Below are 26219 nucleotides of genomic sequence, written 5' to 3' on the forward strand. Positions count from 1 at the left end.
CTGGTCCCAAGCAAGAACAACCAGTCTAAAGTAACAATGGGATGTTGAAAGTGACAAATTTGTATGTAACCATGCACGAGTAGAAGAAAAAAAAAAGCACACACACGCACTCACACACTTGGGTAAGCACATGAGATGCAGCCTCTTACCTCTCCCAAAGCTGGAGCCAAGCTTTCATAGAGGCTCCCTACCAACTTTGCATTTAATGAGAGAGGAGAGAAGACAAAAGAGGGATGCTGGTCTGATATGTACATATTTTTTCTCGTGTATCAAAACGGTGTGTCTCACAGAAGCGACGCTGAGCATTGTTGTCGACTCGGTTTGATCAAGGCCGCGTCCTCGTCTCTGTCATCTGCTCCATTCTGATCTGAATCTGCGAAGGCAATATCCTCCCCATCACTCACATCTACACCCATTTTGACTTTCAAAGCGCTTTGGATAACAGATTCATATCAAGACTGATGAGTGTAATTTTCTTTCATGATGACAGCCGTCCTGCTGTCATACTGCAGCTCTCTCTGTACTGCCTGTGTTCTAATGAAGTGTTTGATCCCATCTGGCTGGCAGAGTAGACGGACAAAAAGGATTGCCGAGCCGGGCTCCAGATCCCACCCCATCCTGCCCCTTCCCCCCCTACCCCTTCAGCCCCAGATCCACGGTAGAAGTGAAATAATGTCAGTCAATCAGTGGTGCAGCAGAGGCATTTCTGTGGCAGCCATGATGTTTCGGAAGCAGCGGTGCTGTGGTGGAAAGCGTCACTACTGAGTGCATGATTGCGATTTGTTAGATTGCATAGAGAGAGAATACAAAATACATGTCCATCAAATTAGTTGAAAACGTCTTAATGCAGCTTGGAGGCACTGACCATTCCGGGAGACATTAGGTTAAACAAATAAAAAGATACCACTTCAGTTGGTACGATAAATATAAAGCTACACCCAGCAGTTGGTTAGCTTAGCTTAGCATGAATGCTGCAGACAGGCATTGTGGTTTAATTTTAGGAACTGTTAAATAATAGATTTGAATGAACTCTATACAAGCAGTTAAAGGTTCATAGCGACTTGTTACCTTGGCGTGGTGGAGGTCCACACCATACATGGACAACTTCTTGGCGTTTTCCAGGAAGTGTATCTCCGCCTCGCCCGGTGTCATCCCCCTGATAGAGACGGAAACAACAAAGTCAACAAATGGAAACTACAAAAAAGAAAGATTTGATGCTTTCAGTCGGATGTTGTATTCAAGAGCAGTCCTATGAGATCTGAACAGGGATAATTCGCTGATTCATTGTATAAGAGCTTTCTGGGAAATGGTTGTTTTTATGGATGCTTTCAACTGAAGTGACACAGATAACCATGAGTGCATCCACTTTTAGCATAGAGGCCTTCAGGGAAACTCTAATCCTGGCACTGCCATAGCCTCGCTCCACCCACAGGGCGAGACAGGACTGCATCAAGTTACACACAAATCACTGTAATACAGGGAGAACAGGGGGCTCAGACAAAAGGACAGCCAGCCGGATCCATTTATAAGAAAACAGAAATCCAGTGTCGGCAGACGTGTTGCCTTTCAAACAATATTATTAATCCTGGGTGTTAATGTCACACAGGTTAACCAGACTGACTAAAGGCTTTAAGGTTAAAAGGATCTGAAAAGCTATTTTCCAAATCAGCTTCAAAATATGTGCATTTTCTGCTTCAGCTAGACACATTCTGGTTGTTTCATAGAATATAGTTTCTACTCAAGAGGGTTTGTGCACAAATCAAAGTTTAGAAACGTTCAAATCTGATTAAAGACATTTGCTGGTTGTATTTCAGGCCACTGTCAATCAAGATCAAAGACTTAAAATAGCTTTTTAAAAGATGCTGTACAATTTGATTGATAAAACCGTCCCGGTCCAGGGCTGTATGAAAAGATAAGCTAATAAAATAGTTTTAGAAATAGAGGTTGAGACTAACTTGTAGCTCTTGTGGAGTTCCATGACCTTCTCCTCTAGCTCTTTGGTCTGGTTGGGTGCAAAGCGCAGTTCGCTGATGTAGTCGCTGCCCAGTTCTTCAGGGTCATAGTCTCCCAGTTCAGACTGCACTGCGTAGGAACCCAGTACTGTGTGGGTGGCGAAGGAGCAGGGCAGGCGACCTGACACCACATCATCTCTCAGCTGCAGGCACAGATAGTACCTGTGTGAGGAAGAAGAGACACACAACAAATCAGAAAAACGTTTGTCTGGATTTTCTTCTGCATTTCCTTGAAAGTGGTTTTTAATGTGATTGCATCAACATAATCAATTATTCTCCCATTTAAACTACATTTTTAGGCATCAAATCAATTAAACTAAAGCTTCAAAACCCACAATCTCATTACTGCTTAATCACCTTGTGATATCCTCAGTGAGCTGGGCGGGATCTGGGGGGTAAAACTTCACGTTGAAAGCAAAGTTCCAGGGACCAGCTGAGACATAGAAAAGACATTGATTTATTAAAAGCAGCCCTTTTGAGGTCATGCACCTCATTTGATCAATTCACTGGATTCAGGAGGATATGAGACTTACTCCTTATCTGCTTCTTCAGTTCCTTGCAGGGGTCCAGCCAATTCTACAACAGATAACCACAGACAAAAACATTCATCATCACCACTTTGTGAGCATATTGCTAACTCGAGTTTCTAAAGTTGGACATTCTGGCTGTGTGGGAAACTTTAGCAGAGTCATCATATAATTTTCTTACATAAGGACTTTAGGAAAGTTTTAGTCGGCCTGGTCTCAATGTGGGGCATTGTACTCGACTAACTTTATAATGAGGGTTGTTCGTAATGTGTCAGTTAAGATGATAGTTTGCTGATTATACAGTGAATTGCTTTCAATCACCTTCTGGTTCTCTACATCCTTGTGTGTGATTCCAAAGTAGTCTTTCTCCAGCAGGTTGAGGTGACCGCACACTTTGTCAAGGAGCACTTGTCCCTTGGCTCGTTTCTGTGAGAGGAACAAAAACAACATTCAGTAGTCAGTATTGTTACATAATAAAAAAAACTGTAAGCAGTGGGAATATAAGAACAAGTGATACAGAAAGAGTCTTTTAAAAGTGTTTTAATAAAGACCCTAGTCCCCCTTAATCTTGAGAGAATTGAATGAAAATGAACTGTAGACTCATTTTTGCAGTGCATCAACGTGACATTTTTCCAATTTCAATAACAGTGTGATGACGCAGCACATTACGCTGCTGCATGATGGCGCTCTTTCTGCACAGGCAAACCCTCAGGGCACTGGAGCTGCTTTCTACCATCTGGGCATCTCTGGACCAATTAATTCCCTCTGTATAAATAAAGTTATACAACAAACACACCTACACATTCCTGAGCTCAAGGTGAACCTCAGTTAAGTGAAGGCTTAGTACCGATCCACTGCACATCACTGACGGGGGAGCCGGGTGTCATCAGCTGGAGCTGTGTCACTTCAGACTCACTTGGCTCGGCTCACACGGGATATTTTAAGGCCCGAGTTGCCACAACACAGACGCCTCCAGCTGGACGGAGCCAAAGCCAGCTCCTCATGTCTGATCCGCTGAAATGCCACTGCCACATTTCAGCAGCAGGAGTCACAACGCACCGTCGCATCTGTCAGATTCACATGCAGGCCCAGTATTGCCTGATATGGATAAACACACATCTGGCAGGGATTTTAAACAGATGCAGACCAATATAGTCTGCAACACGTGGCTGATTTGTGTGATTGTCTACATGCACATATTTCAAGCGTACCCACGCCCTCTTTATGGGAAAAACTCCAGGGTGAGTGCGTGATTTGAAGAGAGCTATAAAGCCGCTGGTGGCAGAGAGTTAATCCTATCAGAACATCTCAGCGGGAATTAGCAGAGTCATGTCAGACTATTGCTGCCTTGCTGTGACAAGCAGCTTTTCAATGCAACACTCAACTCTGGCTTTTAATGACTGAGCCTCCACACACACAAGACAGAAGGATCTGCAAATCTCTGTTCAGGCTCAGTCACAGAGTTGTCTGAGCGATACAGCTCCAGCTCCAGAAACCAGACTGCATGTTAGGAGAGCAGCAGATTCCACTGACTGATCTGGTTGTGGAGGAAAATGGAAACAGCAGGAAGCTGGATGGAAAATTGACGTCATATTAAACGGCGACTGGAGATTCATAATGATCTTATGGAAAAGGAACTTACATCACTGAACCATGTTTTAAATCTTGTTATACAACTATTAGTGACTATTTCCTTCATTTATTTATCTGCAGACCATTTTCTCTTTTTTTTCAATCAATCATTTGATCAAATTATTTCTCATTTGATCGTGCTGACAAACAAACAAAAAAAGCCAAAAAGACGGCAGTGATTATTAAACCGAATCAGCGGCGGTAATGATATATATATAATAGTTGCAGATTAACCAACTGATGTTTGACTGACAAATTAAAAGACATTCAGCATGTATTGTCATGTAGTTTTAGAGATTGGATTAAAACGGTATCTGAACTAAAAAGGTGTCTTTGATATATAACAACAACAAAGTGAGGCGTGGGATTACCCCCCCCCCCCCACCCTAATGAGAAATACCAGCCTCTGAAGTGAAGCGGAGGAGGATCTGTCACAGAAAATGATAGGAACCGATTATGCAGGCACATTTCAGTTGAGCTGGAAAACTACAGGGTCAGGGGGATAAAAATGTCAAATCTTGACATTTCTGGATGAGTTTAAATGGGATCGGGGGGGAGGGTGAGGACGCCCTGGCAATTCTCTAAAGGATCCTCTGACCTACACTGTATCATTGTGTCAAACACCATATTAAGACCTGCCATAGATCAGGTCTGCTGTGTTTTACTTGCACTATTTTCAGGAAAACAGTAAAGAGGATGATTGTTCATGTTCGTTCCTTAATGGTTGCTATGACGACACCTCTGGGAAGCAGGCAGCTCACCTGCGGTTATTTGTTGTAATTAGTTTCTCATGAAAGCCTTTCGGTAACAACTGGATAGAATATACTCATGAAGACATTGCTACTGTGATTTGAGGTATTGTCCATCAACTAGCATCATTTGTGTATGATTCCGGCCTCGTGCACCATCACTGCATCATTAGCACAGCTTGATTCTGTGATATTCCTCAAATAAAAACGGTGCCTGATTCTGTGACGACTAGAATCAGATGAGACATGAAAAATACAAACGTTTGCTGAAGTGTCCCTGGCAGATCTGAACTGAAATGTAATCAGCTATCACGTTTGTTTTTTGCAACATGATGAGAAAGGAGAAGCAGTTTATAAATGACTTGCTTGTTGGATGAAAAATGACACCAAGCACCAGCCTGATAATGTTAAATTATAAATGCGTGTGAGATTCTGTTTGATAAAGATGCAGAGCCTAAGTCTAGATACATTTGTGTTTTTTTACTGATATATTAAAAGTACATTTTAGCTTTGGGCTGATAACTCAATCATTCCAGTTTGTGTCTCTCCTGGATCCATCGTCTCACATTCCCTATAATGACCTCTACACCAAGGTTAGCTCTAAGTATTCCTCATCTAATGGACGTCACTGTCTGGAAACAATGAGCGAGACCCAGGAAGCAGGGCTGGAGATTACAAGATGAAATAAGATGATTTAATACTGTAACTGTAAGACACAAATACACTCTTAACAGGGATTTACATTTCTATAAAACACATTATCAGAGAGTAGACTAATTACATTTAGGATAAGCCGCTTGAGAAATATAATCTTGCTTTAAAGGAGGGTCCAAATAGATTAAATGAGAATTAGATGGAAGGTTGTTGTGCTTATACAGTTAAAGCTCAACTGCAGGAGAACGTAATTAATCTAGTTTAAACTCCATATCTGCAGGATGATAAAATCAATATTTTCAAAGAAATGTGTTCTCAAATAAATTGAAATCATCTCTCAAAAGGCCAGGTATTGATTTAATGCTCATACCACTTAAGTTAATTCACTTAGATAATTGAAGAATCGGGACTCTTCATTTATGAAATATACGAATTTTGTTGTGTTACTGTCAACTGTTTTTTTAGAATATCAGTTTACTCATCACGAGGATAAGAGATATTATCCAGTAAAAGCAGTTGGTAAATGGAGATGCAGCCCTGGTGTTGTAAGGATTGTCTCAGCTTTAGCTTCAAGATCTCTTATTATTCTTTGTAAGGGAAATAAAAATAGGGAAATGATGGGTAAAAATAATAGAACACAATATCACTGTGTAAAAAAAGAGTTTAAAAGAGATTAACATTTCCCAGACAGGCATGGCGTAATGAAAGGAACAACTAAATTGCATTGTGGGAAATGTCAGATCCAATGTCCAGCTTGACCTACATTAAGTCATGGATGTGTCCGCTGCAATCATTTGGACATTTTGTTATTTGACATCACAATTGCAAGTCCACCATCTTTATGGTATAGTACTTTGCTTTCACTCAACATTCAGATTGGCACCCAAGCCATAGAAAAATAATTAAGTTACTTTTCTCAATTCAAGTTTGTTTGTATTGGGTTCCCATAAATCCACATCGATCGTGCTCTAATTCAAATACATAATATCTTCAGGTATATTAGGTGCAGTACAAGGGGGAATTCTCATTACGTTACCTACAGTATCTATTTACCGTCAAAGAGAGCATTAGCACATCTCTCGGAGCAAAATCCTTTCAAATCAGCAGCACTGCAGAAACACACAAGAACAAGTCGCCCCCATCGACCCTCGTTTCCAGCTCCTTGTCCTTAAGAAACCTTCCCTGTCCTCAGCGGGACATCAAGTAAGGCTGCCAACGCCAAGTCAGTGACACTGATTCCCTCCAACAAATGCTCCTGTGTCACGGTCAGAACGCCTCACCTCACCGCCACCACCAAAAACACTGGGATTATCTTTCTATCCAAACCCCTGGTGGGATGGAATCTGCTCAGAGGAGACCCGAGAAGAAAGGTCTGGTTCTTAACTTCAGCCCCGCACACATTATTGGGGAGAAAAGTACAAAAGTTGAAAGCCACACAACCCTGAGAAAAGACTCCACTTTGTATTGTTAGGGAAGAAAGTATGCAAGAGTGAAATGTCAGGTGAGTTCACTGGTCAGATTTCTTTTTGAATTCATGAAGTTCTGAGAAAGAAACGACTGTTTGAAGGCAGAAAGCTGCGACTATGACTGACTGGGGTCTCTTGACTGGAAACAAAACAGCTATAGATAATCAGAATAATGCTCAAGGTTCACTATGCTGTTATTTGACAGCTCTGGTTACCGCTCTATCGTGATGCAACTAAATCTGAGTCAATAAAATTTAGAGAACAGTCTATTTTCAAATATGACCGTTTTGGCTTATTGTCCAGACTATTGCTTCACCCTGCTCTCTCATTCTAAACCATTGTGATCAACAACCATCTCATGCTCCTTTTCTCCTCCTCACAAACATCCCACCGCAGTATTTAACTTCTCCACATTATGATAAAAGCAACACTGCTGGGATGATGAGGTTGCAAGCTTCGCATTTACAAGACAAAGGCACGTATTTCTCAGTGACTGTCGGTTTCCTTTCTCTCACAGGATTTATTTCTGGATCGCGGATGAGCTTTGAAGTACGAACTAAACATTTAAGGGCTGTTACGTGATTTTTCTTTCCCCTCTCAAGACTGCAGGGAAGAAGCTTTGGAGGAAAAACAAATCCCCCAAAGCAATTTGGCTCAATGCTTATGCACAGTGAAATCCATGAAATCCCTGTTTCTAAGAAGCATTGCCAGAAAATATATGATTTTTATTCTATTTTAATACGGCGAGCCAAGTGTCAGAGGACAGATAAATGGAGGAATCCAGACAAAAACTCTGAAGGGTTTCATCTCCTTTTTGTGGGACACTTGTATTTGAATATCAATGCAGAAATTCAAGTTGCTCTCTATGGGCGATAAATTGAATGTTTTGTAACCCTCGGGGTAAACAGTGCTGCATGCTGCATTATTTGTTTATTGAAATGAAGAGAACTTTTCCATGAGCCATGTTCCTCCACTTCTGCAAAGCAAAGTGTTTTTTAAGTAGGACTACAGTGAAACAGAACCCAACAATAGTGTTTATAACCCAATATAATTATTAAAAAGAAAATATCATTAGTGCTGCGGCATTGATAAAGGCAATTCAAAAGACCAAGTGATAGTTGTTTGAAATGAATCTGCCACTTCTCTATCTAAAGCAAAAGAGCTTATACATTAATTCAGACTGAACCAGCTCTCATTCATCTTTAACAATAAGACAATGCTTCAGTCTTGACGCAGGTGGGTGTTCATTTTTCAAGTGTTCAATGCAACACCTTTCGAAATATAGACAAGACAATAATCACACAGTACCCACCTCCACATCGAGTGTGAAGTCCGAGCCGTCCAGCAGGGAGACCTTGCACTGCATGATCTTCACCTTCTTCACTCCTCTCAATGGAGACTTGGACAGACGACTGAGGGACGACCTGTGGGATTCTTGGTCCTCTTCCTGCTGCTCCTGAGACAAAGGGAACAAGTGCAATTTAACACCAATGAGTATATAAGGTCTGTATGGACTCTCTGTCTATTTCACTGAATGATTTCTGACTGGACGTAGAAATACTTTCTTCACACCATTTCCTTACCTAAATGCCTCAGACTGACCTAAAGGATTTTTGATGTAGCGCAGTGCTTTCACATGTCCAAAACCTAAAAAAAACACAGACTGGGACCCTGAGTGAATGTAATCAGGTCCCACTGAGAGGACCTAGAGGTGTACCGCCATTTTGTCTTAAACAGAGAAAATCCAATTTTCCACTTGGCTGAAAACAAAGCCTTCATGACTGACTTTATGCTGAAAAAGAAGCCTCGAGCTCAGAGACATTTCTTTTTTCTTGTTCGCACACAAAATGGATTTAATGCCCCCTTTCACTCCCACATTGCAAATTTCTTATCTTGTTCTTCAGAGGAACTTCGGAACCGTACAAGACAATTAGGATAATTTTCTATAGAGAATGAGAATTAAAGTAACAGCGTAACGTAGATATGATTTACTTCAACTTTCCAAAGAATACCAAAGAATTTTTCTTAAGCTTTCATGGGTTATTAATGAGCGACAGAGACAATTGTCACAGATGAATGAAATCCCAGTAGAGGAACTGTAAACAGAGGCCACTTCCCTGATGCATCACAGCAATGACTGACTGGGTTGTGTCACGTTGCTGTGATATCTTTCAGCCATGTTTCTGCTAATTCACACAAATCCGACAATGGCCGAGCCTCATCCATCACCCTCAGTGTGACGTGATGAGGGCTGTGCCAGGGGCATTGCTCTCGTTGTGTCAACATCAGAGTGTTGTTTGGTCCAGAGTGGACTATCGCAAATGCTAAATACTTTGGTAAAACCACATTTCTATCAACGTCACAAGTAGCAGAAAATATGGTCACAATCTTGCTTTCTGTTCCTGAATTGTGGCTGAATCATGACACTGTGCCCTTTGGGAAATAAAATGTCACCACTTCATTATTTTATCCAGTTACAACATTAGAGTGAAATCAATTTTTCATATTTAGTGTGCAAATCTTTGAGTTATGAACAAAAAAGTGTTTGTCCCAGTTGCCTTTGATAAGTCTAATCACTAAGTCTTCCCTCTCTGTGCTTCTGAAATATCGTCTTTATGAGAATGGGACAAAACATAAGGTCGCTGACCTGGCCATCGTGTAGTCACAACAATAAGAACAGACAGCTCAGAGCAAATCTCATCTCTAATGCAGTCTGAGAGCCCACATACACCAAACAAACCTTCTTTCAATAGAATTATAAATATGTTTTCTGCTCTTCAGGTTAAACAAATGGACGGATCAATTTCTTCCTGATGAAAAAATAAACACATAAATGGGTTTCATACATTGTGCAATGAGTAAACATCCTACAGCTGAACCGGTTTGATTTAAAGCTCGTACAGATGGAGCTCTTTAAAGCAAGTTGTGCCTTGGGCTATATCAGCAAACAATTTTGTGATCGCCAAGGTAGCTCATGCTGAAGACCAGATCTGTATGCATGTATTGTACAGCTGGCTAAAGTAGTACTAAAGCAGGGAAAGGGCTGTAGTCTCAAAGCCCTGGAAATCTGATCTCCAGATCGATTAGATACTGAGCCCTGGAGGTTGTTTGGGCCAAAACCGGCAGACAGGCATTTAGTATTCAGATAACATCAGAAGCTACCTGGGCTGTCTGCCTTTATAACATGTTCAGGCCACTGGCTATATTTGTATTCATAGAAGATAGAAGAACTGGGATGTCCAATGTTTCACAGCAGAATATATAAATACCAATTTCTTCCCAATGCTCTTCTCTAAAAGCAAATTGTTTTCACTGTTTTCATTTTCATTTTTTAAGATTGTATAATTTTCAGCCAACTGAAGATCATGTGATTCACTCCCCCCCACCAAAGCATGAAGGAACATGTACTTCAGGTAAGGTAAACAAACGGAGGGACCTCTCTACAGCCAGCGTTTGGTTTGTGGGCTACTTGGAGAAACATGGTGGTGCAACATGGCAGACATAGTGGAAGAGGACCCGTTGGTTAAGGTTAAAAAACATAACTCTGAATTTTCAAATGGTACAGATAAATCCTGATGAATCCTTTACACTGGACCTTTAGAAAATAGCCCACTGGATCATGGATCAGCAGAGTCAACCATACTGGATGTTCAAAATCAAACTTCACGGATATTTGGTTATTTCTTTGCCTGAAACTAGAGATCTCAAACCGGCATTCACAAGGTTTTACTCTCACCCAAATACTCCAGTAGCTTCTTTACTCTTCATTCCCACAGCTGAGTGCATTTGTGCTAATCTGTACAATCATCTGACGTAATGCTTCCAAAGAACACAGCCACAGTTTGTTTGTGGTTTCACAATGTGTGTTTTCCTCGCCATTTCAAAATCAAAGCACAGATTTGGCAACAGATATGTTTTAATGCAGAGCTGTAAGCACCGCTGAGGCCTCCGGGGCCATGTTGTCAGTATTTTCTTTTCCCATGTTCATTTCAAATTTTCACACAAAGACAATATTCATTCAGGAGAAGAATGAATGGTGTGTATTGTGTTTTCCCTCTCAAATTCAAGCCTACAATATGAGAATATGTGGAGTGTTTACATTCTGAGAATTCATCCTTAATCAAAACACTTAAGTGTATTTTTAGGCATCATAGAAAATAAGAGGGCTAATTCAGAGGATGTTATTGTGGATTTAATTGTAGTCCAGATGTCCGTGACAGCTAGCTGGGTATTTTGTTGGCCTGCATGTTTGGACAGGCCTGTGTTGTAAACGTGGTTATGAAGAGGCTGACCTGTTCTTTCCTGGCCGGGGTGCTGTGTCCGACAGCGGCTGGAAGCTGCTCCGGTTGGTTCCGAGGTGAAGTGGGCTCGGCTGCGGCCTGGCCCGGCTGGGATGCTGCTGCTTTAGCTTTCCCCTTCTCCGTCTCCTTGTTCTCCTGCGGCTGCTTGGCCTCTGCGTCTGCGCCTGATTCAGTTGTCATGGTAAATCACGCTGAAGTGGAGGAAAAGAGGAGGATAAAGAGGGGAAATGGATGAGTCAGCTGACTTGTTAAGAAGTGATCTACTGTTGCTCTTCAGACCAAATGCAATGATGCAAATGCAGACAGATGGACAATGTTTGAATAAAAAGTTAAATTAACTGAAGGGGCTTTGTCCTTTTTTCATTTGTGTCACTGGCTGATAATGGAAAGTGCTGAGACAGCCGGTGCTTTGACGTCACTGAGGGGTTTGATTAAACTGGTTTGCAATTAATTGAATTTACAGATGGAACTAACTGTTGGTTTTCTCATTAGTCAATTTCTCCATTTTATTATGTATGATTGAATCATTTGGTAACCATTCTTTCACAGCCTCCTCCCCTAAGTTCCTCCGTGGAGTATAAACACACAACCATCCCAAGTATCCCAGCAGCAGTAGTAAGCGTGCTTGACCTTCTCCCTCTGTGAATAGCCGCAGACCGGAGCCAACAGATGCTGCCCAAGAAGCCAAAAGCTGGTTAATAAGAGGAAACATCTAATGGCCAGTTTTGCCAAACAAAGATGACTGATCCCTCTGGGGACCCTGAGCTAACCGTACCCACAGGCTTTGGCATTGGGGATGTGATTTCTTTTTTGTTTTGTTTTTTTTGGGGAGGAGGAAGGGGGGTATGCCTAGAATCTGGGGTGTGTAGTACGGATGCCTGTCATTCTGCTGTTGGCATGCTTCTCCCTTGGCACTATTTATAGGGCGGTGTTTACGCTGGGGTGGGATGGCTGCAGGGGAGGATCAGTGACTTCCAGCCATGGCAGAGGACGTCAGCCTCTGCATCAAGACAACACTGAGGGCTGAGGTGATCCCGGAACATCTACACACTGATGAACGACTGAAACAACCACAATGGAGAGTTGTGGCTCGGAAAAAAACTGTAGCAAAACAACAGTTATTGATTATCTGTAAATGCCTCATGTTGTTTTTCGAGGGGGTCAACCTGTTTTACAATCTGTAGAAAACTGTTCCAGTCAGAAAAACAAACTGGATATGATGTCAACATGATCGGCTGAGAGGAAACACTGGCAAGCACATGGCTTGAGTATAAACAGCTGGGGTCTGTGGCCCCATCATGCCTTTACTACATTATTTAAAAAAATGTGTGGTTTCTGGGCATTAAAAGGTAGTATTGTAATGAAAAATGATATACTAAGTAGGGAATTGCTTAGTTTTTAAATAGATGAATATGATGTTAACTCAAAACAGCAGGAAATCTGGACTAAGAAATGGGTTAAATCAGTTTGGAGTCTTAAGGTTTCTTCTGCGTTTCCTTCCCTTGCTTTCAAAGAAATCAGGCAGGAGTGTGGGTTTAAAGAATCAAAGGTCACCGAACACAACATGCTGATCACACTGAATATAAGTAATTTCCGGTGCCATAAAGAGGCTGTAAAGATAACCAAACCGAGACTATGGGCCTGAGTGGCATCAACGTGAATGGACTGATGCAGTCACAAGATCCAATCTCCAAACACTTGCTTTTAAAAGAACATGAAGATAAAAACCACTCAACTGAATTCAACCAAAATCCAGTCAAATCCTCGCTGCTGTTTTCTTACTGCACCGTGGGGGGCAGAATTGAGGAGCGGCTCAGTAATCAGCGGACTGATTACAGTTGCACAGTAACCTTTGCCTCTCTTAACCCCCCCACGAAACAGGAACTATGGTAGGAGGGGAAGAAAGGAACATCTTAGCACCATAGAAATGGAGGAAGAATACGTTCAGTCACTGGTGACAGGCACTCTTCACATGACCAAACAACAGCCCACACAGTAGCCTTGTGTGTGACCCCCACCATGGACTGGAACATACATTATGCATTCAGAAAGCTGTATTCACAACTCATTTAGCGCCTTGGATTACTCCAAATACACAGCAGCGCCAATAAAGCTGAGTATAAGATTCAATGAAAGTCTATTTGATCTAATCACCCTTGATTGTTTCAATAAATAAACACGCTTTTCCGCTTTCTTCATGAGTAATCTTGCGAAACGAGACTCCAATCCCTCGGGGTCATGAAGGCTTTTGTGTTTTGAGTCATAAATGATTTGTGTTTGGCAGGTTTTTACCGGGAAAATCCTCTGGCACACAGGAAATGGAAATGATGTTTAAAAGCATATTATCAAATCCAAATCTTATTGAATCCCTTTGTGAATCTTATAAAAAAGGTTAAAATGTCTATTTGCAAAGAAGGCTAAAATGGTTCAAATAAAACAACTAGCTGCTGCCTTGTGTGTGACCTGTTGCCGGTCAGTTGAGACTCCGGATCACAGGACAGAAAGTCGTGTGCTGTGGATTGCACAGCGATCCAGTGACTCTGAAAGTGATGTTTTGTGAACTTGGCAATACGGGAAGTTTCCCTTGCATTCGTATGACTGAGGAATAAAATATTACTCATCAATTAGCATGATGGCTACTTTGACTGAAGAGAGAAACGAAAGCAATGGTAAGAGCAGAACAAAACTCAAACGCATCTTTCAGATTAGGAAACAGCTTTTGACTCCACGGTCATTGGAAAAACAGAACCTAATGCTCTCAGTATTAATGTGGCTTCTGGAAAGACAGGCAGATTTCAACTCAGCTCCCTCAGACACAAACATCTTCTTTCCAACATGAATCAAAACTAAACCAAAGTTGATCAAACCATGTGCGCCACTGAACAAACTAGTTAAACCAGATATAAAATAACAACACACACTCAGCACAGGCTTTTCAGTAAATAGCTACGATACACAATTGATCAGCAACTATAAATGCAAATCTCCATTTTAAGGTCCACTTATAATTATAAAAACACACTGTTGGAAAGTCACACTCACATATACAGAGGAGGATGAGGAGCTGCCATCTGGGCTGAGTGATATTAGCTGAAGTACACCACAGCTGGTCCCATCCCCTCCACTTCTCCCCCCACTCCCACAACCCCTCCCCGGGGGCTTATAGAGGTCACATGGAGGGGTATGGCCTGTGTTTTCTGACACATCCCAGCCCATCCCGAGTGGGCCCGCCGCGTATGATGTGACCCCTCCACATGTCTGCAGGGCTGACAGCTGTTACACAGCAACCCAGCTACTGTAACAGGATACCATGTAGCTGGCCTGGCCACTCAAACCAGACACCTCTGCTCAGGGGTTACGGACCCCTCAAGTGTTTTCAACTATCCGGGCTTCAGAAACAACAAACAACATTATTGATGTGTTTTGTCCTGACGCGTCTTCTCAAAGGCAAACGAGATCCTTCAGTATCTGTTATCGCCCTACATATATAGTAGATTCATGGCATTCATTGAATACTGTGAATGCAGCTACTTATTATAGATGCAACGTTATATTCAGCTCTGGATGCATAGAGTACCACCACTGTGTAGAAGTTGTACCGTTACAATAGCAGAACTACTGTTTTAGAGAAGACATGTTTGATGATTCGTTTTGTAGAGCTGATGCGATGAAACTATTACATTATCTTCAAAAGTTATGATCAACTGTTAAGTCTTTTCCAAGCACAAATGCTGTTGTTTTCATGGTTCCAGCTTTTCAAATGAGAGAATTCGCATTGATAAGTTCAATCTTTTGGGGGTTTAAAATAAATAATTAAGAAAAGGGTGGAAGAGGTGGCTGGAAGAGACAGAGAGGGGCGGGGTCCTGCCTTTGTCTGCCTTATACGTCCATCATGGGAAACAGCTAAACCAGAATTACAGGTGTTACACCAACAAAAGAGTAGAATTTCTTCTAATTCTCAGCAGATACCTGATGATCGTCAGTCCAACTACTCAGACGCATTAAGACGATGGCAGACTGCCACTAGGTTATTCCTGGAAATACTAATGGATTGTAACATCAGTGACTAAGCAAAACATCTCAAGGCCGGTGCTTTATGGAATCACTTTTTTTTCTCAAATAAAATTAAGAGTTATTGAATAAACATGGTAAAACTAACACAGTTTAATACAATAGTCCTACAAAAATAGGATATAGGGTGTAGTTGTACTGCCTTTCATTATACTGAGGAGTTTCTATTATTTCTACATCCTTTGCTCTGTATCACACAATACAGTTCAACTGCACCAAAACATGCATCCTCCAAAAGCATAACACAAACTGAACATCATAACCTTCGTGTGGGAGAGGAGTTGGGGCTGAATTTTGAAAGATCAATCAGTTGAAGCTTCGCTGACCAAACTGGACAGCTCACCAGCAGAGGGTAAACTGGTTTCAGGAAGGTGACTTTAAGCAGAGAGCTGGTTTTGCCGAGGAATGCCATAAATGCTGTGAGGTCGCTGGGTTCACATTCTACTGTCTGCAGCAGAAAGGCTTTCAGGGACACAACAGACACAACTTACTAACGTTTCTCAACTTGACGGACTCGTTTGCAATTCTTTGTGCAACATCGGTCTGTCTTTGTTGCTGTGCTGTGCTGTTGCGTAGGGCCGGGGGTTATTTCCTTGAAAGCCAAAACACAAACAACGCGGATGTGGCTGAGAGGAAAAAACAATTCTTAAATTACATGTTTGCTGAAGTTAGCACTCACTCCATCTGTAGCGCTCCTTTGACAAAGGGGAAAATCTCCTATAAACGTGAAAGATTAGAGTTAATTCTCTGTAATAACGTCTTATACAGCTACTGGTCGATGGGGATTAAGCACTTTATGAGATAAGCTATAGGTAATCAGCAAATCAGCTGTAAAGTGATATACTGATCCTTTCTTTCCATAAGCATAAACAAGGGTCACAGGAGCAGCACAACACTTTTTAAAATGATTTTAGATGAAATATTCATCAAATAATATCCTTATGTGGAGAGGTGGTGTCAATATCTTGGGCTCAGCTAAGATGCATCTGTCATTTGTATATGGCTCTAGATTGCTTGCTACTTGGAAACCACTATACCCTAAGTCCATAAACTAATTTAAAAGACTATTCAATATTGGTATTCAGTTGGATCCTACTTTACCCTATAAAGAGCAGTTGTATATAAATACATGTCATACTGTAAAATGAAAGCATGAAATCGAATCATAACAGTGAAAAGAAGCTGTTTTGATCAAAGTCATGGCCGCATTCCTCTTATTACCCGGCGGTTATCCTGCCAATTAATATAATGGACAAACTGGCAGACATGTCCTTCAGCCTGGTGGCGTTGTCCTCAAGTGGCTTTTCTTGTCTCATCAGTTATATTCAGTTTACAGTCGTACAAAAACATGGAAAAGCCTGTCCTCTGATGTCCTCCACTGGAGACGTGTTCTCACGAGGATCACAACGGACAATAGGGATTAAAACACAGAGTAAATTACGCCAGTTTCGATTCGGATTTCAACTCCGCGGCTTACGGACACTTAAGGCCGATTTATGCTACTCCGTTTTTACGCATACGGACAGATAGGACCGCCCTCTCCGCCGTGGAACGCCCTCTCCGAGCGCCTCGGAGAGCTTTTCGTGCACCTCTGATTTTTCTAACTATCCGTGGATATTTCGGATAGCCTACTGACAGCCCTTGACTGTGATTGGTCCGCTAACGACATCATTTCCGTACGACGTCATTTCCGTACAACGTCATTTCCAGATTTCACATTTCCGGACCTAAAACTTCCGGTTTTCTTCCGTATATCATAAGACGGTCACGTTAAAATCCAAACACAACTACGATACGAATACGGATAGCAACATTGAAGAGCGTCTAGTGGTTCAGTGTGTGGGAGGCAAGCCGACAGAGGTAAATAAACACACGTGGACTTCTTCTTCCCAGAAATGGGGTAGGCTTCTCTGAGCTCGTCTTCCGTTGCGCCACCTACTGTTTGGCGGTGAATTGTTTTCAGACGGACGGTCGTCGGAAAAGCATAAATCAAACAGAGTCGGTGGTATCCGTGCGTCCCTCTCCGGGACACGGATACGTAGAAGCATAATGGAGCCACAGGAGCAGGATGGAGTTACGTTTAAGGAAGTGGTTTATGCTGTTTACTCTTGAAACTACCGAAGTGCTTTCTGGATTCAAACACTTCCCCTCCACCCCTCCATTGACTTGGTGAGTAATTAAAGAGTTAATTTCCATTTTTCGGTGAACTATCCCTTTAAGTGTTATTATGGCAAAATCACCTTCAGTTCTGCATTATCATTCTGGCTCTTCCTCCCGATATGTCCTTGTTGCTTGTTGGACACTGTTCAGTCCTGCAGCTGCTGGAGCACTTAGGCCCCAGATGAATGTCCCCATGGGGGCAATAAAGTATATCTGACCCCCCCCCCCCCCCCCATAACCCCACCCCCTCTGTGATGTAGCTGCAACAACAGCTCACTGTTGTGCTCGTCTTGATGAAATTGTCAAGTCAGACCTCCGGCCATTGCATGCAGAGCCCGGGGGGAGGGAGGGGATGAGAGGATGCTAACAGCGGTATTCCCCCCCTCCCTCCCCTCCCCTGGCCACGCCTACCCGCACTGCAGATCACAAACAGCCCGGGGATGTCGTGTGTCTGATTCCCGCAGGTTTCACCCGTTCTCCCCCCCCCCGGGACATGTCCACCGAGACCGGGGACATGCTGTCTGTCCCCCGGTGAAGACAGTTGAGTCAAAGCATCTCTGCCGTGTCGTCTTCACCCACCCCCCCCACCCCCCCCAACCCACGCACACACACACGTTATTCATTTGAAAATACACGCTAGCTGCTTTTTCACTTCTAGCTTCCAACACGTCGTCTCGTTGTGTCTTTTACACACAAACACACACACAGACAGACACACACTGCAACACGACAACCAGCGGGACTCGGAGACCCTCGGAGGAGCCACGTCCACTGTTGGGAACAGCCTGACTGGGAACAGCCGGAGCGGATTCTAACGTCGATGACGCTGTCACCGTCTCGGCTGTGGTCAAACGAGGCTAAACGAGGCTAACCCGAGACAAGAGACCCGTGCCAGACATCCGGTGCTAAAGACAGATGAGGAGTCAACAAGCGAGAGGGACACAGCAGTAGAAACAAAGAGGAGGTTCGTTACCGGGAAGAGCCGTCGTTGCTCGGCTGGTTCTGCGAGTTGTTTAGCGGGCTGCTGCTTCCTGACAGCGGTGCTACTCTGCAGCAGTTCCCCCCTCCGCTGCTCCGCCAGCCTATCACACTCCACCACTACTGACACTGAAGAATTGTGGGAGATCAGGACAGCAGGGGCAGTTGTCGTCAGACACACACACACACACACACACACACAGACTGACACACACACCATCAAGCACACAAACACACACACACACAAACCTCACCATCAGATACACACAGATCAGGACAGCAGGGGCAGTTGCAGTCAGACACACACACAGACTGACACACACACCATCAAGCACACAAACACACACACACAAACCTCACCATCAGATACACACAGATCAGGACAGCAGGGGCAGTTGCAGTCAGACACACACACACACAAACACACACACACACACACACACATCAGACAGACACACACACCATCAAGCACACAAACACACACACTTCACCATCAGATACACACACACACACACACACACACACACACACACACACACCTAACTTCCAGTAACACACAGACTAATACACAAACACACACTTCACCACTACTGACACTGAAGAATTGTGGGAGATGAGGACAGCAGGGGCAGTTGCACACTCACTCACACACACACACACACACACACACACACACACACCATCAAGCACACGAACACAAACACACACACAAACCTCAGCATCAGATACAGACACACAGACAGACACACACACACACACACACACACCATCAAGCACACAAACACACACACCTCACCATCAAATACAGACACACACACACACCACCAGTTACACAAAGACTAATACACAAACATACACACACACTTCACCATCAGAAAAACACACACACACAGCAATTACAGACACACAGTGTGTTGTTTCACTCAGGGAGTCATTTCTATTTAAAGCAAAATGTGATTAAAAGAAACTGAATAAGCGATGGAATGTCACAAAGTACACGTAGTTCTGTACTTGCATAGAAACAAAGTGCTTTACTAAACTTAACTTAAATAAAAGTAAGAGGTCTGACAAGCTAAATGATTAATTAATCATAAAACAGTTTTAAAAGAATCCACAAGCCTTAATTATTCTTTCCAATTAACCAACAGGGGGAACAAAATGAACTAATTGGCGGAGATTTGACTTATAATTGTTGAATCGTAGAATTACTGCTCCAACATAAGAAAAAGATCTGAAAACAACTTCCGTGGCTACAGGATATCCTACTTCCTGAAATAAAATTAAAAAAACACAATCCAGGCCATATTAAACCAAGTTAATAATAAGCACAGTTCGTATGTTCTTCAGTGCACAAACACAGACATAAAAGCCGGTTTATAATTAGTGTCTGGGTTTCTCCCTCTGGGGATCTGTGGGGTTTTGCCTCCCGCCTCCCAGTGGGAACTTGACCCGACTCGGTCACCCGTTTCACTTTTATTTCATCTAATTGCTTTCATGCTCGAGTAGGAAACGACATGCCGACACTGTAGAAGTCCGCAAATATAAAGATAAGGTTACGCACATGACGTCTTACTACTTGTTTTTTTTCTGCTGCGAGTCGAACATAAATTCCCTAAATAGTGGCAGGGACATGGGAGGCCTGGCTTTCAGATAATAGCGAGTAAATGTAATAACACACAGTGCAGCTCTTATGTGCAGCAGCCAGACAGCTGGCTCCTCATTCAGCCTCTAGCTAATTGTAACACAACTCGTAAAACAAGCTCACTGGCCACAACAATGGAGGTTTTACACTGAGGACATATATAAGCCACATTACAATAAGAGCTGTTGTACTTGCAAATCAAAATTCTTAAACACAAACCCACAAAGGCCTGACAACACATGTAACTAAATATTCCTGTAACCTCCAATGCAAGGAGGAGAAATAATATCGGATACTTCCTTCAGAGTGATCTCAGACACTGTAATAACTTAATGCACCGTCATCCTGAGCCTGAATGTGATAGCTCCCTTAACAATAAAAAGTCCAACGATAAAAGTTCAATGGCTGTGACGATTTCACAATCAACAACTTAAATGATTCAGTGATGTCAGCCGTTCAAATCGCATTCCTTCTCTCATTTCTCCAGACTCACGTCTTTCACTTCCTCCTTCATTTCTTGCTCTCAAAGCAGGAGAACTTAATTGTACTGACAAACCAGTGCATCACCACAACATTTTACAACACACAGTTACAAATAACTGGGATGTCTGGTCTCCACTCGGACAAACAATGGTTATCTGCATTTAGAGAAGGTGGAGTCTGGCACAGTGTTGTCCTGACCCGACTGGTCGTCCCAGACATTGCTCATCGGGCCTGTCTGGCCAGCGGGGGGGTGACTGCGGCTGTGATGCAGGAAACAATCTTAAATTGGAAAATGAGAGGTTACATAATGACTCGTCTTCACAGGGAATACAAATTCTTACGTGCCTTCAGTGTTAAAAATAGCAAATTACAATGAAGCTGTGATTTATGATTCCATTTTTTGGGGATATAATTATCCGACTTCTGCAGAGATTAAGTTAGGACATAAATACTGTACCTGATTTTAATGGCCACTGAATTATGTATAATATTAATTAGGGCAGAAAACAAAAGCGTATGATGCATAAATTTGCCTTTGAAGCTGCATTATGCCATTTTAACCACCAGGGAGCAAAAATGCTTCTCAGTAGAGCACATTCCACAAGGTACCACAACATTCTCTTTAAATCCAATCAAGCTGAACCAAACTTCACACGCTTATAAATGTTTCATTGACATCCAGAGCAATCCTCCCCCCTGCGGATCCACGCCTTAATCTATCTGGTTCTTTTTTTGGGTCACACCCCACCCTTCCATAAAATTGAATGAAGATTGGTTGGTTAGTTTTTTGCGTAATCCTGCCAATTAACAGCAGGGGCATCACAACAAAGCAGGGAATTCCCCTTAAAGTCTATCATCGCTTCTGTACAACGATGACACCACGGGCGAAAACCCCCCCCGGTGAGACGCCTTTTACAAGCTTCCTGCCAAAAGCTTCAGGATCAGAGAGTTTCGGTTGAAGACTAGAACGGCTAAATGTGAGTCTGTGATGTGTTTGTACCCTGTTTATTATTTTAATAATATAAGAATAGTTTGAATTATTGAGAGGGGGTTTTCGGTTGCTTGGATGTTAGCCCCCCCCAAGGTCCCTTATTTAGCCAGGTGCCCCATACGTCCTCTACTGTGAAAAACAGAAGAACACACATATAAATGTAGGCTTGATGTTGACTAGTGTTTTCAGTCTGTCTCATTTAACTCTAGTGTAGTTCCTCTGATGTTCTGTTGGCTCCTGTAACCACCTGCCAAGCTGCTGCCTTCAGTTCTATATCCACTGACAGATTGAATGTTTTGGTTTTGTCAGCAGATGAAAGCAGCGGTATTGTCCGTGCTGACGGAGCTTTCACAAAACCATCAGACATTTGCTGTAAACGTTAATAAATCAAAACTCTTTCTATTATAAGCGGGCCGAGGTTCAATTCCTTGAAAATCACATTCAATTCCAAGAAGAGTCATCATGTCGATTGGAAAAGTGTGACTGTGCCACGGAACACAACACACACACACTTTGTGCTGGCATACTACGTACAGGGAATTGAATTTTGACATAACGTTCTGTTTGTCCTTGTAAGTTAATATAATACTGTACGTTGAGCATTCCAGCCCTATTAAGAAAAATGCTTCATGTCAGAGGAAGTAATTTTTACATCTGTGTTTCACAAATGGAAGGTTTAGATGAAATGGAAAAACAGATTATTGATGCTTTAAAGGGAAATACAATATCAGGCCCAAACTTCTACGGCGATATCCTGAGTTTCTTTCCGTCTCTGAGTTTTCTCTCTCTGTTGGTTCAGTGACATGCAGGTGAGTGAGAGTTCAGATCTATGACTCCTCAGGGGAACAGCCCTGCGTCGGCAGAATGATTAAAACCACACGAGACAGACAACATGTGATCTCTGGACTCCACTTTGCTTATGTGGCTGCTTAACTCTTCACTTTTTTCTGCTGCGTACAGACACTTACTTCCTGTGCAGCTCCTCTGCTCCCAAGTCTCGACCTTGAACTCCATTAACCCCGAGTCCACTGCGTTCACTCGCATTTTAAGCAAGTAGCCGCACAACCAGGGAACAACCGGCACCATTTCCACTATCTTATTATTATTATCTGATATGATTTAAAGCTTGAAATACATTCATCAGATCTTCTGCTTGCATAGCAATTAGCTGAATAATTCTATGCAAACAGACGCTTTCTCTCTAATATTAATTGTGTATGAAAATGTGTATTTGCAGAGTGGACCTCATTACAGAAATCTAAACTCTTGAGTGCTCAGGTCAGAACAAGCAAGCTGCCACTTCATTAATACATAATTACACTGGAACATGCTCCTTTCAATACAAAGTAAATCAGCTACGTGATTCAATTTAAGCAAATCAAGTCCTGACGTACATTCCCTGCCATTGTCTAAATTTCAATTTTGTTTTCACACACAGAGCCTTGGTAGTCAGGGCATTTCCATGGGCTTGTTACAAAGAATAATGAGTATATAGACATTTATAATTGGCACATTTAAAAAGGCCTTAACACCAGTAAAAGACACAAAACAGTGAATAATTCACACACGCCTGATTATTCACATTAGGTGCAAAGCATTTCACAAATGACTTAAAAGGAGAAAAAAGAAATTGCACAGGAGTTGAGTTGCCTGTTGCTGGATCCAGGCACTTCGCCTCTGACTGACCAAAGCTGCTATTCCCCCCCGCTGTCCAATCTGCAGTCTACTCAGCTGTAAATACCCTCACTCCCAAAAGGCTGCAGGCCAGCGAACATACAAGCTTGATTCTTATTACCCAAACTGGGCCGAATCTCCCAAATCAACACCCCACCATGATCACATGTCCTGTGTCACACGTCTGTGTTTCCAACTCTGGCTCCTTTTATGTGAAGCCAAGGGTGTAAAGATAAACGTGAAAAGACAAATTTGAGCCAAAATGGCGATGAACACTCCTTTTTCGTTTTTTATTATAATTTTTTGCTTGCAGTGAGCACATCTTATCTTGAGGAATCATAAATGCAGCCTGTATTTCTAACCTTTGGAAAGCGGCGAGGTAATGATTGTGCCCTTCAAGTGATTGCAGACAAGGACACGGACATGTGGCTGAAAAGAAAAAAAGAATCACTCTTCCCTTTTAGAGCTTTCTATGGATATCGATATTTCAGCTAAGGGGAGGGTGATTTAAAATAGCCTTGTGTCCAGGCAGCCGTGTTTATGAAGTGGTGGAGATGAGGTAGTGATATTGCTTAATTGATTTTGGCGACATAGTTAAAAAGATATTGGATTATATCTCTTTTTCTTTTTACATCAACAGGACACAGATATACCTTCAATCAGCTTCTCTGATTTCATCTTTAATTTGATCCCCTAAATCTCAAATAAAACACAGGAGACTAAAATGTAGTTTGCTTTGCGAGCTTCACATCTTCTGTGTTTAGTTGATTTAGTAACACTGAAGCTGTGAAGCGTAGTTTGGATAATCTTAAGTGTCTGAATATTTTGGCAGCAAACAAAAGTTCCTGCACAGTAACACGTTTGAACTGGGCCGTCAAACGGAATCCCAGTTTGGAGACTTAGCCCCGACTCTCCACTATAAATACCCTTGTGACTGTCAAGGTGCCGTCCCAGGAGCCGCAGCTTTATAAGGCAAAGACGGCTCCACTCCGCTCCCGAGTGATCAGACCTCACTGAGGGAGATAACAGGACTCCCAACAAGCTTATCTCTTCCACTCAGCAAGATTGAGTCATACGTGTTATCTCCTGCTGCTCCGAGAGAGACTCTGGTGATCACTGAGCTCACGTGTGGAGCTCGGCTCACTTCGGCTGAACTACCGAGAAGGAAGCTCAAGGCAAAACATTAAAAAAACATGTGTGTAGACTGAAGCTCTTAGTGTTACAGGAAAAATATAAAATGAGTAGGGAGCCACTGTGAATGTGTGAATGGCACATTCAAGAGCAAAAATGATATACAGGGCTGTAACTCTGGAATGTTATCCTTAAAAAATTATCTTTGTTTTATTATCATGAACTCGTTAGCTTAGAAAATTGCCAAACAAATATTTAAAAGTTAAAATTATCAATGGAAATTGTCACATTTGAGAAGCTGAATCCAGCTTATTTTAAAATGATCAGTTTTCAAAACAGTTTAACTTAAATTATGTCTATTCAATCAAACAATCTAATAAAAAATGGTGGCTCAGGGAGAAATAAGGGTGTTTGGCTGTTATTTTTAGGATCCTGTCACTTGCATGATGAGAAAATGCATTTGTATTGATTTAAATTATTGATTTTAGAGCTGAAAGACTTAAAGCCAATAATAAATCTGTCAATAAATGATGAACAGTATATTTGACTTTGAATCTTCAAGCAATATTGTCAAAATTTAAATTATTCTGTTTGATAATATGGATAACATACTTAATATTTGAGAGCTTTAGATGGTGGGTGAATAAAACAACACATTTTAATATGTAAATCTGACAAAGGAAACGGCAGATTACGCAATAAATGCAGTCAAAAAATGATATAATGCATTCTAATAAACGAATGCATGTGATTGAAATACAAAAATAATAAAAAAGACAAAAATTACTTATATTTATTTTGCCATTTACTGTTAAAAAGCCGACATTATTAGCAGGGGGAGGTTCTATAAAGGCTCCAGCATCTTTTGTACCGTGGGTTGTGGGTGCAATGTCATAACTCAACTCAGTGTCTCTTAACCTTTGCAAGTCTTATCAGTAAATTGTGATAATGGCCGAGATGTTCAGACTCTTTCTTTTAACCTTTAATCCCTTATTTCTGTTCCACTCTCGCACACAAGGCGCCTCCACATCCTTCATTTTGCCTCGCACAGCATCAAAGAGCAGCAGGTAATGTAATGTGTTCTCCTGCAGCGCGGCACCCGTGATATTGATCGTAGAGGTTGATTTGAATTCCCGGGATGAATAGGAGATAGTGTTTATCACTGGTAATATCAAATGGGGGAAGAAAACAGTCTAAGACTCGAAGTCTTAGATGTTGGGAGAGGGAGAAGCGACAGAAATTAGATTTGACCTTGTTACGTCATCCTGTTCCTGCTGAGGAATGCGAAAACAATCCTGGCCACTTGCACGGAGGAGCTGGTTTTCTCTTTCTGAGCAAAGGTCACAGGGGTCGGTCACACAGGACCATCTCTAACGCATGAAGCCAAAAGGTCCTTTTCAGCGATTTTGACCTCAAACGCTTCTTCGAATCCGCACCTGATGAAACAAACAAACTTCGGACACGCTGCATTCCTCCCGGAGTCAGAATTTGGAAACTCCCCTCTGGCTTTCCCATAATTACAACCCTCCTGTGCTCCAGCGGCCTGGCTTGGAAAAACCAGGCAAGAAACATGGTCACCCACAAAATTTAAATACACTTTCCCATGTTGGGGTTGGTATCACGTAATTTACTGTCGACTGGCTGCTCTGTAAGTGCAACTTTCCATTTTGAATTTTGTAGCCACGGGATTATGACATCTTGAACAGTGTAGCTTCCAGTGTTTGGGCTGTGGGACCCGGTCTGGGAAA

At 42.2% G+C, this 26219-nt stretch overlaps 1 protein-coding gene across 1 annotated transcript in view; it reads right to left on the bottom strand.

The window, feature by feature from the left end:
- epb41l3b (erythrocyte membrane protein band 4.1-like 3b) overlaps positions 1–26219 on the bottom strand; it is a 44999-nt gene that overhangs the window by 17152 nt on the left and 1628 nt on the right. Inside the window, exons 2-9 of the mRNA XM_061083787.1 lie at positions 11333–11532; positions 8353–8496; positions 2861–2965; positions 2546–2588; positions 2370–2445; positions 1956–2174; positions 1069–1156; positions 150–194 (exon numbers count right to left, since the gene is read on the bottom strand). Coding sequence (XP_060939770.1) covers positions 150–194; positions 1069–1156; positions 1956–2174; positions 2370–2445; positions 2546–2588; positions 2861–2965; positions 8353–8496; positions 11333–11521 — 909 coding nt within the window. The 5' untranslated portion in view covers positions 11522–11532. The remainder of the gene's footprint in view (positions 1–149; positions 195–1068; positions 1157–1955; positions 2175–2369; positions 2446–2545; positions 2589–2860; positions 2966–8352; positions 8497–11332; positions 11533–26219) is intronic.

This window comes from Limanda limanda, chromosome 13 (assembly GCF_963576545.1).
Source record: "Limanda limanda chromosome 13, fLimLim1.1, whole genome shotgun sequence".
Classification (NCBI taxonomy): domain Eukaryota; kingdom Metazoa; phylum Chordata; class Actinopteri; order Pleuronectiformes; family Pleuronectidae; genus Limanda; species Limanda limanda.